The 11,891-nt window shown below is 54.9% G+C and overlaps 1 protein-coding gene across 1 annotated transcript; it reads right to left on the reverse strand.

Moving 5' to 3' along the window:
- Positions 1 to 2,152: 2,152 nt before the first annotated feature.
- ENO2 (enolase 2) lies at positions 2,153 to 11,675 on the reverse strand. The gene is made up of 12 exons (XM_066175426.1): positions 11,548 to 11,675; positions 8,571 to 8,662; positions 7,578 to 7,673; positions 7,233 to 7,291; positions 6,167 to 6,236; positions 5,874 to 6,007; positions 4,941 to 5,163; positions 4,293 to 4,490; positions 3,963 to 4,164; positions 3,645 to 3,753; positions 3,450 to 3,508; positions 2,153 to 3,113 (listed from the first exon to the last, which is right to left on the reverse strand). Exons 2-12 carry the CDS (start codon positions 8,653 to 8,655, stop codon positions 3,044 to 3,046), a joined length of 1,305 nt encoding a protein of 434 aa, XP_066031523.1. The 5' UTR covers positions 8,656 to 8,662; positions 11,548 to 11,675; the 3' UTR covers positions 2,153 to 3,043.
- Between the last annotated feature and the right edge of the window lie 216 nt (positions 11,676 to 11,891).

The raw sequence follows: 11,891 nt of genomic DNA on the forward strand, positions 1-11,891 counted from the left end.
ATAGCGTCACATTGCCAGCCCATCCCCGTGCTGTTACTCATACTCTGACTGCATTCACATTACAGCACAGCAATCTGATGGAGACATCAGCTTATACAACACGAGTCCTCAGGTGCGGGAACAGCCGAGTGCCTGGACATTTCTACCACAAAGAAACTGTAACCAAATCTCTGCCACTAAGCCAAAGGGAAAGCAGCATACGCATTTTAGGATGCTCTGGATGAGGACAAGTGTTTGCAGTGACCCAAGCAAACATGCCAGCATCACATATTCCTTCTGTATGTTGTGCTAGCAGTGACGAACTCTTTTGATTTAGGAAAGGCACCAAGGTGAGGTACTGCTATGGCGGGATGTGTTCCCATCCCCTCAGGGCTTTCCCGATGTGTTCCCATCCCCTCAGGGCTTTCACGCACCTTCCCTGACACAGGGACGTGGTGACGCCTCACTGGCAGAGGCTCTTGCCTAACAAATTCTTCCCACACTGTAGAGAAATGTACACCACTTCCCTGCTGTTGCAGCCTGGCTGCATTTAAACGGGCAACGCCAACTTGGGCACTTAATTGCCTTCCTTGCACAGAAAAAGACAAATGGGAGGGGCGGGGGGAAGGGGACATGCTCTTGGGCATATGAAAGGTAACAAAGTGGGGGTTTTGTTTGGATTTTGTGGGATTTTTTTGTTTGTTTGGTTGGGGGTTTTTTGTTGGTTTTTTTTGTTTTGTTTTGTTTTGTTTTGTTTTTCCCCCCAAAAAAACTGCCCTGATTGCTAAGCAGTAGCCATTCTGTTCGCAAAATCCCAGTATGTAAGACAAAGGAGCAGTGAGGTGTACAACGGGAAAAGACAGCCCACTGCCTGTATCCAAAATGCACATTCCTTCAGGAGAACAGCGCTGTCACGCACACAACCCCTTTTGCGGGAGGCATGACCGTGGGGGGAGCTGGGGGGGCCCACGGGACCTGCGGGGCGCGGGGTGCCGCCGAGAGGGACGCGGGGGAAGATGGAGCAGAGCCTTCCCACCGCGGCACCCGGACTACAGCTCCCAGAGAGCACGGGCGAGAGCCGGGCTGCAGCCGGGGCACAAGCTATTCCCTGCCACTGAGATGTGTGTTGTGTGCACTGGTGATGCCCTGGAAACCAATCCTGGCTCTACCCTCACATTCTCCCTCCCACTCTCTTCTCAGTTCTGGGCATGTGTGCCAAAGTCTTTGTCCTCCCTTCTTGGACTTAGTCCTTAATCTATGCTGTTTAGTAAAGGATCAGCAGTGAAATGCCAGTGTTCTAAAGTTTTGTCTTTGGATTTTCAAGTCCCCGTTAGGACGAAGTCAAGGGCGATTGGGACTTGCTGAGTAGCCTCAGAAACAAAAGACAAGAGTTAAGCAAGGGTCTGGAAACTTTCTGTAGGGAAGTGGGGTAGGAGCTGAGTGTGCCCAAGAATGTAGTAGGACTACTGACGAGAATATAATGGTGGGCAAGGTGGTTTATCATTCATTCTCCAGTTGGATTTCTCACAGTAGCACCCCCAACCCCCCACCTTCCTTTGAGTCAGTCCAGAACAAAGCTGTTTGTTGAGCAGGCGCTGGGGTTTGCTGGCACCCAGCCTGCTGGGGCACTGGCTGCAGCACGGGCAACTTTCCCCAAGTACTGCTGAGTTGCCCCTGTGAAACCAGATGGAGCTGACAGAGACTACCTATCCCACCTACGCCTCCAGTCACTGCTCTACAAGCCCCTTCTGTGGGAGGACAATCAGCATTTTCTCTCTCAAAGACTTGCCATTTCTGTCTACCATCATCTGAGTCCAGCAGACAGACTGTTGGGGGCCAACCCTGAGGTCTTGACATCCGTGGAAGGCACAATTAAAATCCCTGCACAGCAGATCTTCGTGCAACACGGTTTGCTGAAGATGACAGGGGCAAGTCATCACACACGCCTTCCCTTTGATGTTTCCCAGCTGGTGGCCAACGGAGCAGTCTGGCTGTGGGACAAAGCTGTGAAAGCAGGTGAGGGGAGCTGGGCCTTTTCTTCCCCTTGCCAGTCCCCTCTGCTTTTTCTTTTTTTGCTTCCTTTCTGTGTGAGCATCTCCTGCTCTGGTGGCAAAACATCCCCACTTCCCAAACACTGGCAACTAGAGATAAATATCAGGCCAAGTCAGGCAACTCAGGTGTGAAATACATTTTAATAGAGTTTAGGGATCTGTAGTTTGTCTGTTGCTCAGCTGAGCATGGGCTGTCCAGAAGGTGAAGCAGACATCATGGGCGGAGGGGAGGGTGAAGGAGTGCAAGAGGGAAGAGAACAGAGAGAAAAAGGTCACAAGAAGCAAATGAGAGCGTGGGTTTGTTTCCGGATGTGCTTTAATCTATTGCCCCGCAGTACTATGTGCTGAGCCAGAGATTGACAGCATACACACGCGCACACCCAGTGTGGGACAGCAGTGCACTTCAACACTAAGTTGCTGGCAAGCAGAGCCCAACACAGCACAGCCCAACACGACACTGCTGGGGCGGAGGCGAGGGGCGCGCGGGTCCCACCGAGGCTCAGCGCAGACACACGCCTGGGGCACCGGGACACGCCGTAGGCCAGGACACGTACACACACCTACACACATGCACAACGAGAGCGAGCCGCTGGCAACACTCGGCCGGACACGGCCACGGGGGCGGCAGCGTCCGAGTACACCGGCCGACGCACAGATGGTCACGGCACATGCTTCGGCGTACGAGGGGACGCGCTGGGCAGACGCTCCCGTGCTCTGACACGTGAGCAGAGTGGCCCAGGCGTGGCCCTGCACAAACAACAGAGACACACAATGCCTAGATCCAGGAATGCTTATGACCCCACAGCAAGGGACAGGGGTGTAGGCTGCTCTCTCATCCTTCACCTGGGTACATCTAGCCAGGGACACCTGAACTCGAAGGGTTTCGAGGTGAGAGGAAACCAGGTGGCAGAGTGGGGAGAAAGAGCAAAAACGGGAGCAGTGGAGGGAAAGGAGGGTTCAGAGTCTGTGAGGTGGGAAAGAGCAGCAGGATGACTGTGCCCTGGGGACAATGTTCAAAGAACACTTGGGTTGCGAAAGTTGTGTCCGGCGAAGCGTGCTTCATCGCCAAGCTCTTCCTCAATCCTGCAGGAGAAAGACAGCACACATCAGGCCCTTGGAGTGAGGGCTTATTGGAGGCACCAGGGTGCCAGAGAGGCAGCTCATGAGCAGGAAGCTGACATGTGCCCGAGGAGCTCAGCTCCTGCCAGCTGCTGTGACTGCAAGGCTGCACCCTCATGCCAAGGAGAAGGAAAGGAATCCACCCCAGAGGCCTCCCTGGGATCCTACTGTCATCTCTGTGCCTTGTCTTTGTAGCATTTCACCCACGAGCCCCATCTACCCTTGAGCTTTCAGCTTCTTCCACCCAATTGGTCACTCGCCTATTCTTTCTTCTGCATTCCCATCCCTGGAGCCCCTTACCTCATGAGCTGGTTGTATTTAGCCAGGCGTTCAGACCTGCAGGGAGCACCCGTCTTTATCTGTAAAGCATTCCCCAAAGCAAACACTGTAAGACACTGTTATGGCTTGTACCAGTTTCCCATGGCTGGGCAGGGGATTCTGTTTTGAATCCTTTTGCTTTCCTCCAGGCCTGTTCATGGCCTGGGTTTCACCTACCTGCCCAGTGCACAGTCCTACAACCAGATCAGCAATGAAAGTGTCTTCAGTCTCCCCAGATCGGTGGCTCACCATCACACCCCATCCATTCTCCTGGGCCAACTTGCAGCTGCAAGGAGTGACAAATGCAGTCAGTAGCTCCTACTCCTACAATTACCACGCATACAGGGTAAGATTCAGGCGCACTCTGCTCCCACTCTCAGCATCCTACACTTTGGTAGGGACACAAGTCTGTTCACCCAGTGCATAGTGTGACACCTGGCTGTGGTTCATCACCAACCCATTCACAGGACAACAAGGGCAGTGGGCTGGACTTACGCTTGGATGGCCTCTGTGACAGATCCAATCTGGTTGACTTTGAGCAGGAGGCAGTTGCAGGCTTTCTCTTCAACAGCTCGCTCGATGCGCTTGGGGTTTGTCACTGTCAGGTCATCTCCCACTATCTGAATCCCCACATTGGCAGTGAACTTGGTCCAGGCCTCCCAGTCATCTTGGTCAAAGGGATCCTCAATGGAGACCACTGAAAGGACAACCAAAGAGGCACGAGTCCAAGCTGCCTCCCTTCCCACCCCACAATCACAGAGGGTTTGTGCCTGGTCGGTGGGCAGCCCCAGTGCTGATTCCCTACAGCCCCACACAGCAGCTCACCTGGGTAATCACGTACAAAGCTCTGGTAGAGGTCGCCCAGCTCATCTCCAGAAATGTAGCGGCTTGGGTCATCTGGGGACTTGAAGTCCAGGTCATATTTGCCGTCACGGTAGAACTCAGAGGCTGCCACATCCATACCAATGACGATCTTGTCTGTGTAGCCCGCCTTGTCAATAGCCTCCTTGAGCAGCTCCAGAGCTGAGAGGAGAATTGTGGACAGGAGAGTCAGCCCATGCAGAGAGCTCTGCCTTTTGGTGGGAGCCTCCCTTGGGAAGGTCCCTAGAGACACTAAGAGTCTGGTGGTGTGATGGAGAAATAGAAGGGAGCCCAGAACGCAACAGAAACATGCCAAGGAGCTGTAGGGGCTGTGTCCAAAGGGACAAGGAGGAATTAAAATGCAATTTCACAGCTCAAAGACAAGTTTGTGGAAGGCCTTGTAAAAGTGTGCACACACATAAAAGGTTTGTATGGAGAGGCTGTGACAGATCAAGGCCACCCCAAGGAAAAGGAGCTTAGAAACATTCCCTAACCCAGGAGGTCAATGACACTGAGACATCACCTTTAAATCAGTCTGGGGAATGCTGTGAGCTAGGCATAGGAACCCATAGCATTGCAGGCAGGGGTACCCCATCTCTGTAGGGCTCTCACCTTCGCTATTTTCCAGGATGTTGGGGGCAAAGCCTCCCTCATCACCCACATTGGTAGCATCTTTGCCATACTTCTCCTTGATGACGCTCTTGAGGTTGTGATAGACTTCAGCCCCGATGCGCATGGCATCGCGGAAGCTTTCGGCTCCCACAGGCAGGATCATGAACTCCTGCATGGCTAGTTTGTTGCCTGCATGGGAACCTCCATTGATCACATTGAAAGCCTGGAAGAGTCCATCAGAGAGTCAGAGCTGAAGGAACCAGTTTTGGCACCCCTGAGAGGTGGCTCTCTGGTGTGTCATCATGCCTGTTCATGCCACATCCCACAGGGTAACATAAGCACATCAGCTACAATCATCAGATGAAAGGCACATAAGCCTGGAGTCTTCCTTCCAGTAGTGGCTCAAAGCACATGGTTAGGGAGCATTTTCCCACCTGTTTCCCTCTCAGAGATCTCCTGAGCTATGTGTGTTTTTCTATGCTCTGTTTATCTGTATATGTTTATCAACAGTGCTGTCAGTCTCTCTTCCAGGACCCTTTTTCTTGACCCTGAGAAAATTTTAGCATCCACTACTCCCTTTGTAAAAGAGTTTCCCAAGGCAGCTTCTCCTGGTGTGAATACCCATATGCCCTTGTTTTGAACTGTGCCCCAGAGGGTTCGTGTGATGCCCTCTGGTGCTTGTGTTAAGAATGAGCTCTTCAGTCAACCCCCCATCACCTCCTCTACTGTATCCTACTCAGGCTCCTTTTTTCCCATTGAAACTTGACAAATCTAGGGCCTTGGTTTGCTTCCCTGACAAGTGCAGCGCACTCAGCTGATGTTTCAATGCTATATCCCTTCCTTATCTACCTCCCAAAGCCTTTGAAGTCTCTTTTGGAAACACCACCCTTTTGGAGTTTCTGAAGGTGGATGTCAAGGACAGAGGAGTCTTACTGGCACAGGAAGGATGAGGTCAGAGTTGCCGGCCAGGTCAGCAATGTGCCGGTACAGGGGCACATCCTTCTCTGCAGCTCCCGCCTTGCACACGGCCAGAGAAACTCCCAGGATAGCGTTGGCGCCAAACTTGGCTGTGGGCAAAGGAGGAGATTGACTTTTCAGGTGGCAACATCTTGCCCAGTGGGTGCCCTTCCCAGCCCAACCTTGGGCTCACCACAGCTTGGACAGTACCCCCCACTCCAGCCCTGCAGCCTCCCATAATTTCCCAGCCAAAATGAGGGATGAATTACATTTGTTCTCTGTGCCATCCATCTCAAGCATCAGGTTGTCTATCTTCTCTTGATCCACAACAGAGAGGCCCTGCAAGAAAGAAACAGCTCCTGAGAAGGGGATGATTGGAAGAGCTGCTGGCTCTGGTGTGCAGGTAAGAAGGCGTTGATGGAGAAGCTGGGGGTATAAGGACCTTTTCAGCTTGTGGGGGAACATATACACACAAAGCTCTGGAAACTGGTGCCTTCGTATTTAGTCAGGTTAGGTAACCCTGATGGTGTTGCTGCAGTGCAGTGTAGATGTACCCATGGTGGAGAGGGGGTCAGCTGCAGCCCAGGCAAGGCCACGCATTGCTGGGGACACAGGACTCCCTTGGGGATTTACCCAGCCTTTTGGCAGCTTCCAGGGAGCTTTGTGGTGCTGTGGTCACATAGAAGCTAGGCAGAACAACACAACATGCTCAACCTCAAGCAAGCGAATGTAGACTGGATGGAGCCATCCTCAGTGAGGTGGAGAGCAAGATTAGACCCAACACAGGCAGCCCTCCACCACGCTGGGTATTTTTCAGGGGTGGAGAGAACTGGGCTCTCAGCCAGAGCCAACCATGGGCTACATGGCATGTAATACGTGGCTTCAGCTCAGCTCTCCTCAAAGCAGGCTCCAGGTCTTTAGGTGTAAACAGGCTGCAGATGTGACGCCACTGCTCTGCAAGGCTGTGCCACATCCTGCACCATGCAACCATTGCTCATCACACCAGGATGAGGCCACAGACATGTGGATGTGATCCAGTGCTTGAGGGGGAGCACAGCTGAAAGAGGGGGTGAGCTCTACAGGGAGCACCGAGGGGACTAGTTAGGCTGCACAGATGCTGTGGTAGACCAGGAAGAGTTAAATCCTTTCCTCCCAGAGAAAAGATTGCTGTGGACACAGACAGGCATGGAGGGCAGGAAGGGTGTGCCCAGGTTCACAGAGAACATTGCTATGTCTGTTAACCCAGTGAGATGAAGAGAGGCAGAGACAGAGATCAGGGGACAGAGATGGACCAGAGTAAGCGTTGGACAAGGGAGAACAAAGAGAAATCCTTACAGAGCCCACGAGAGCTGGGGCGACAGTGCTGTTGATATGATCCACGGCCTGCAGGACCCCTAAAGAAGGGAGAGGCAGAGAAAGAAAAAGAGAGAGAGAGACAGAGTGAGGCAGAGAGAAGAGTGGAAGGAGGGAGGGAGAGGACCAATAGAGAGACTGAGAGAGGGAGACAGTGAGGGAAGATTGAGGCCTGATCTTTCACTTTACTCTAAGTCTGTGCCTCTGTGGTCTCCCTGAGGGCAGTGGGACACATCTATGTTACACCAGTGGGTGGGGAGTACCCTCCAGCAGAGCCCCACACACAGGCAGCCCCGAGGACGAGCTGTGGAGCAGGCATCTCCCCACCTTTTCCAAGGAAACGTGACTTGTCATTGTCTCGCAGCTCCAGCGCTTCGTAGATACCAGTGGACGCTCCACTGGGGACGGCTGCTCGAAACATGCCTGGGAAACAGCAAAACCGAGGTGTGAGACAAGCAGAGAGTGAAGAGGAAAAACCCTCATGCACCTGCTTCTGCCCTGCTTTCATAAGAAAGGATGCAGCAACTGCTTGTGCAAATGGATGGCCCCACTGGCTGGCTGCTCATGGCTGGTCTTCTCAGAGGTGGAACACCTCAGTGGCAGAAATAAATGCACCCAGGGCTTCCAGGCTGAGGAACCTGGATGTCAGGCACCCAGAGATTCACACTGATCCCAGAACTGTGTGTGATGAGGAGAAGCCTGGTTCCTCAGCCCTCCTCCTAGTTCCAGAGGCAGCCTGATTCACAGCCATCTTCAGCTTCCTCCCCCTCAGACTGAGGTTTCTGCCTCACTGAAAAAGGAAGACAATAGTTGCATGTCTGCTCTGGCCTCTCACTGCTCCTCATCCCTTAGCCATGCAGATGCAGCTCTTCCAATTGAGACTCATGCATGGACATAGCTGCACAGACATCTTGGGAATAAAGCTTCACCCCTGCCATGAGCATGGCCATGGATGTGCTACCAAACTTCCACTCTGCCCCAGGGCTAAAAGCATAGCTGCAGCAGGGGTATGATGAGAAGGTGCAGACATTTATGATAAAAAGACCTTCTGACCCTGCTACGAGCAGGCACATGGCTCAAGTCACATACAGGACAGCCAGCTGTCTTGTGATTTGCCTGGCACTTGTGCAGAGATGCTGAGCACAGGCACAAGCAGAGCCATGAGCAAGTTTTGGTCTCTGCCTCTCCCCCGGCTTGTTGTCTGCTGAGGGTTCACCAGTGAGGACCCTCCACGCTCTTGGTGCGCCAGGATGCTGCACAGCACCAGCGCTGCCGGGGTGGGCAGGGCTTGCCCTCCATCTCTTATCCTCACCCGCATACCTTTGTGTGTGTAGAGGTCCACCTCAACGGTGGGGTTCCCACGGGAGTCCAGGATCTCACGGGCATGGATCCTCTCGACTGCCATGGTGAGTCTGTGGAGAGAACAGGATACGTTCAGCTCTGAGAGGCTCCAGGATGTGGTGCTCACCCCTTCTATGTCTAGACTGACAGAGAGAAGGGAATTCAAGGAAGGGAAGAGTGACCATAGAAATTTGCGCTAAAACTATTTGCCCCAGGAAATTTAGAAATTCACCCAGACTATAGGAATCTATGAACATTTTTCCAGGAACTGGCTATCTATTAGAATTTACTCTGTCCCTCTGCTGCAGCTGACAAACTGGGAGCGGAGCACTCTGCCTCCATCCCTGCGTCACAGCACAGCGCCCGATGCAAGCCTGGATGGCAGGGATGGGGAGGGTGCCACGGGCAGCAGAGAGGGAGGGATCAGCTGGTGCAGCGGGGAGGTGCCCCTGGCTCTGGTGTCAAGGACGGGGCAGCGGCTCCTGGCATCTCCTGTCCCCTTGCCGGGAGGCAAGGACAGCTCCTGCCAGGCCAGACAACAAGCAGCTGCTGTGTCCCCGGGCGGTGAATGGGGAGCCAGCTGACCCTGATGAGCAGGGGGCAGCCAGCCAGGGGGACCCCCAGCCCCTCTGCAGCCCACCATCCAGGGAGCTGTCCCAGCCTGGCTGTCCCAGACCCCAGCCATGTCCCCCTGCTGCCCAGCACCTGCTCAGCCTCCCTGTGTCCCCTGTGAGCTGCAGGGTCAGGCTGTGCCAAGGCGGTGGGAGCGTGGAGCCTGGCAGCCTGAGGAGCCATCTTGCCCAAGGCCACAGTGCCTCAGATGTGGCAAAGAGGGCTCTGAAGGGAGGGGGGACCTGGCCCAGCTGCCAACCCTTCACTCCGCTCCTGAGGCAGGGAAGCAGATGAGACTGGGCTGGATCTCTGTTGGGTGAGGAGGGTGAGGAAGCCCAGCATTTTGGGGCACCTGGTTAAATCTGAAGTAGAAGACATGCTGGTGGGTAATGATGGCTGTTTGAAAGAGCTTCTCTTGCTGCACTTTGCTCTCTAGGGGTTCCAAATGAGCCCATTCCCCTCATGTCACCTTCTCATTCCCCGGGCTGTGGGGCTGTGCAACGCCGGGGTGCTGCAATGAGGCGTGTGTCCCGCCATGCTCCCAGCACTGCCAAGTTTTCCTCCCCTGGCTCCCACAGATGATTTCCTCAACCCTGAGCAGGGCTGGCAGAGGCCAGAGTAGCCATGGAGCCCCCACCAGGTCCTCCCCGTCGTGTGTTTGAGCAGGGGTGCAGCCAGCACAGGGCCTCAGCACCAGGGCAGGGGAAAATGAGCTTGAACCAGCACATCACAGCACTGAGGGGAGCTGAGAGGCAGGATGGGGAAGCTGGAGTCAGTGCTCGACGCCACTGCCTCGGGTGGGTGGGTGGAAATCCCAAGGGTGTGAGGAAATCGTGCTGCTGCTCTGAAGTTTCAGCCAGAGCTTCTCATGTGGGGAGTTTCAGCCAGCAACTCCAGGGTTCTCTGCACAGGGCCCTCCACCATGTCCATCTGGGCTGGGATCCCCCATCAGCCGCTTTGGCAGTGCTCCTCACGCCATCTGGCACACGCCACAGGAACTTCCTCCAGAGTCGTGCCGGCGCAGCCAGCCGTGAGCTTCCTTTGCAGCAGTGTCCTGGCCGTGCCTCAACAGCCTCCACAGGGTACAGAGGGACAGGACCCCGCTTAAAGTCATCTTTGACAGCACACCCGTGCCAGATGCTGTGCCTCTCTGCTTATCTGGTCACATTGCCCCTGGTCACATCCCTGTGGTCACATCCACCTGCCCCTCTTTGGAGCCAGATCCGAGGAAGCCAAATGACGAGCCCAAATCTGGCCTTGCCAGCCCCACCCCATCACTTACATGATCTTCTCTCCCTTGTAGTCCTTTAAACCCTTTTCTCCGCTTGTGTTGCTGCCCCATGTCCCCTGCATTTGCTCTCTTTTGAAAAGAACCACCCTGAAATCCCTGGTATCAGCTGCACTGTCCTGAAAGGAGGTCAGAGGCGGATAAGCGGGGATAAGGGATTGGGATGGAGCCATAGCTGGGAAGCCACAGACCACATCCAGGAAGAGAGAGCAGGCTGTGCAGTCCCCGTGAACAGGGGCTGGGCAGCGTACGCTGGGAGGCTGGTGCTGCTGCAGTGCCTTCCTTGTGGAGCTGGCGCTGGCAGCAATTCCCTGTCCATGCCAGGCCAGCATGGTGAAGACCTTTCCCCCAAGGCACAGCCACCAGTCCCGTGTGCTGCTGCGATTCCCCCGGGCTGGGCAGTGCTCCCAGGAAGCCCGCACTGCTGCAGTGTCGTGACTGATGCAGCTATTGCTTGCCTGTCACCTCCTCTCCCTGCTCTCCCCCTCCCCTGTGGTGTGGGGCTGTGCAAATAGGAAAACATCCCCTCTTCTCCCTCCCTCTCCCTGAGCGCCCGTGTTTATGTCAACACCTCGGGAGACTGGGGGGGCTGGTCCACTCTGAGGCTGGATCCTTTTCCCAGCGGTGCCCAGACTGAGCGTTGCCTTCTCCCCACTACCACCCCCTCCCCGGGGAAAGCTCCATCCCGCAGCATCTCCCGACAGTGCCCTTGGGAGCACCACCTATCCTCCTTGGTTGCCCCCCCTCCTGCAATTCCCTGGGTTCACGTCTGAAATGATGACTGCCGGGAGGGGAAAGGGGGGAGGGGGGGGGGGGGCTTGGGAAGGAGGGAGAACCTGAAATTAAAATACGAAAGAAAAGTCAGAAGGATGGGGGTGAGGAGAGAAAGGTGGGAGGAGCAGGGGGAGGAAGTGAGGGGAGTTGAGTTGTTAATGCCGCTCGCCGCGGTCCTTCTCCGCAGGGACCCCAAAGTGCGTGTGGGGTTTGGAGGGCACAAGGTGGGCAGCAGAAACATGCACGCAGTGAGGGGTGTGCTGGCCGTGGGGAGACACTTACCTTCCTAGGGCAGGGGTGGACGAGAGATTGAGAAAGTGCTGGCAGAAAGGAGAGAGGACGAAGCTGAGGAGGGATGCAGGACCTCAAGGGGAGATGATGTGTCCTCTAAGCCAACGGCGGCGGCAGCAGCAGGATGGAGACGCCCCTGATAGGGCCGGGACAGCAGCATGTGACCCAGAGCTGCGATGAGTCAGGATTTAGCAAAGCTTTGCAAACAGCACGTAGGGGATGGAGAGACAGAGAGAGGCAGGCAGCAAGGGATAGACGTAGACAGATGAGGGTGAGAGAGCCAGGGAATAGGAGTGGGTGTGCAGGATAAACAGTCCCAGTCACTCCAGGCTCAT

Source organism: Chamaea fasciata, unplaced genomic scaffold (assembly GCF_029207755.1).
Source record: "Chamaea fasciata isolate MVZ Bird 193981 ecotype frontalis unplaced genomic scaffold, bChaFas1.0.hap1 SCAF_2, whole genome shotgun sequence".
NCBI lineage: Eukaryota > Metazoa > Chordata > Aves > Passeriformes > Sylviidae > Chamaea > Chamaea fasciata.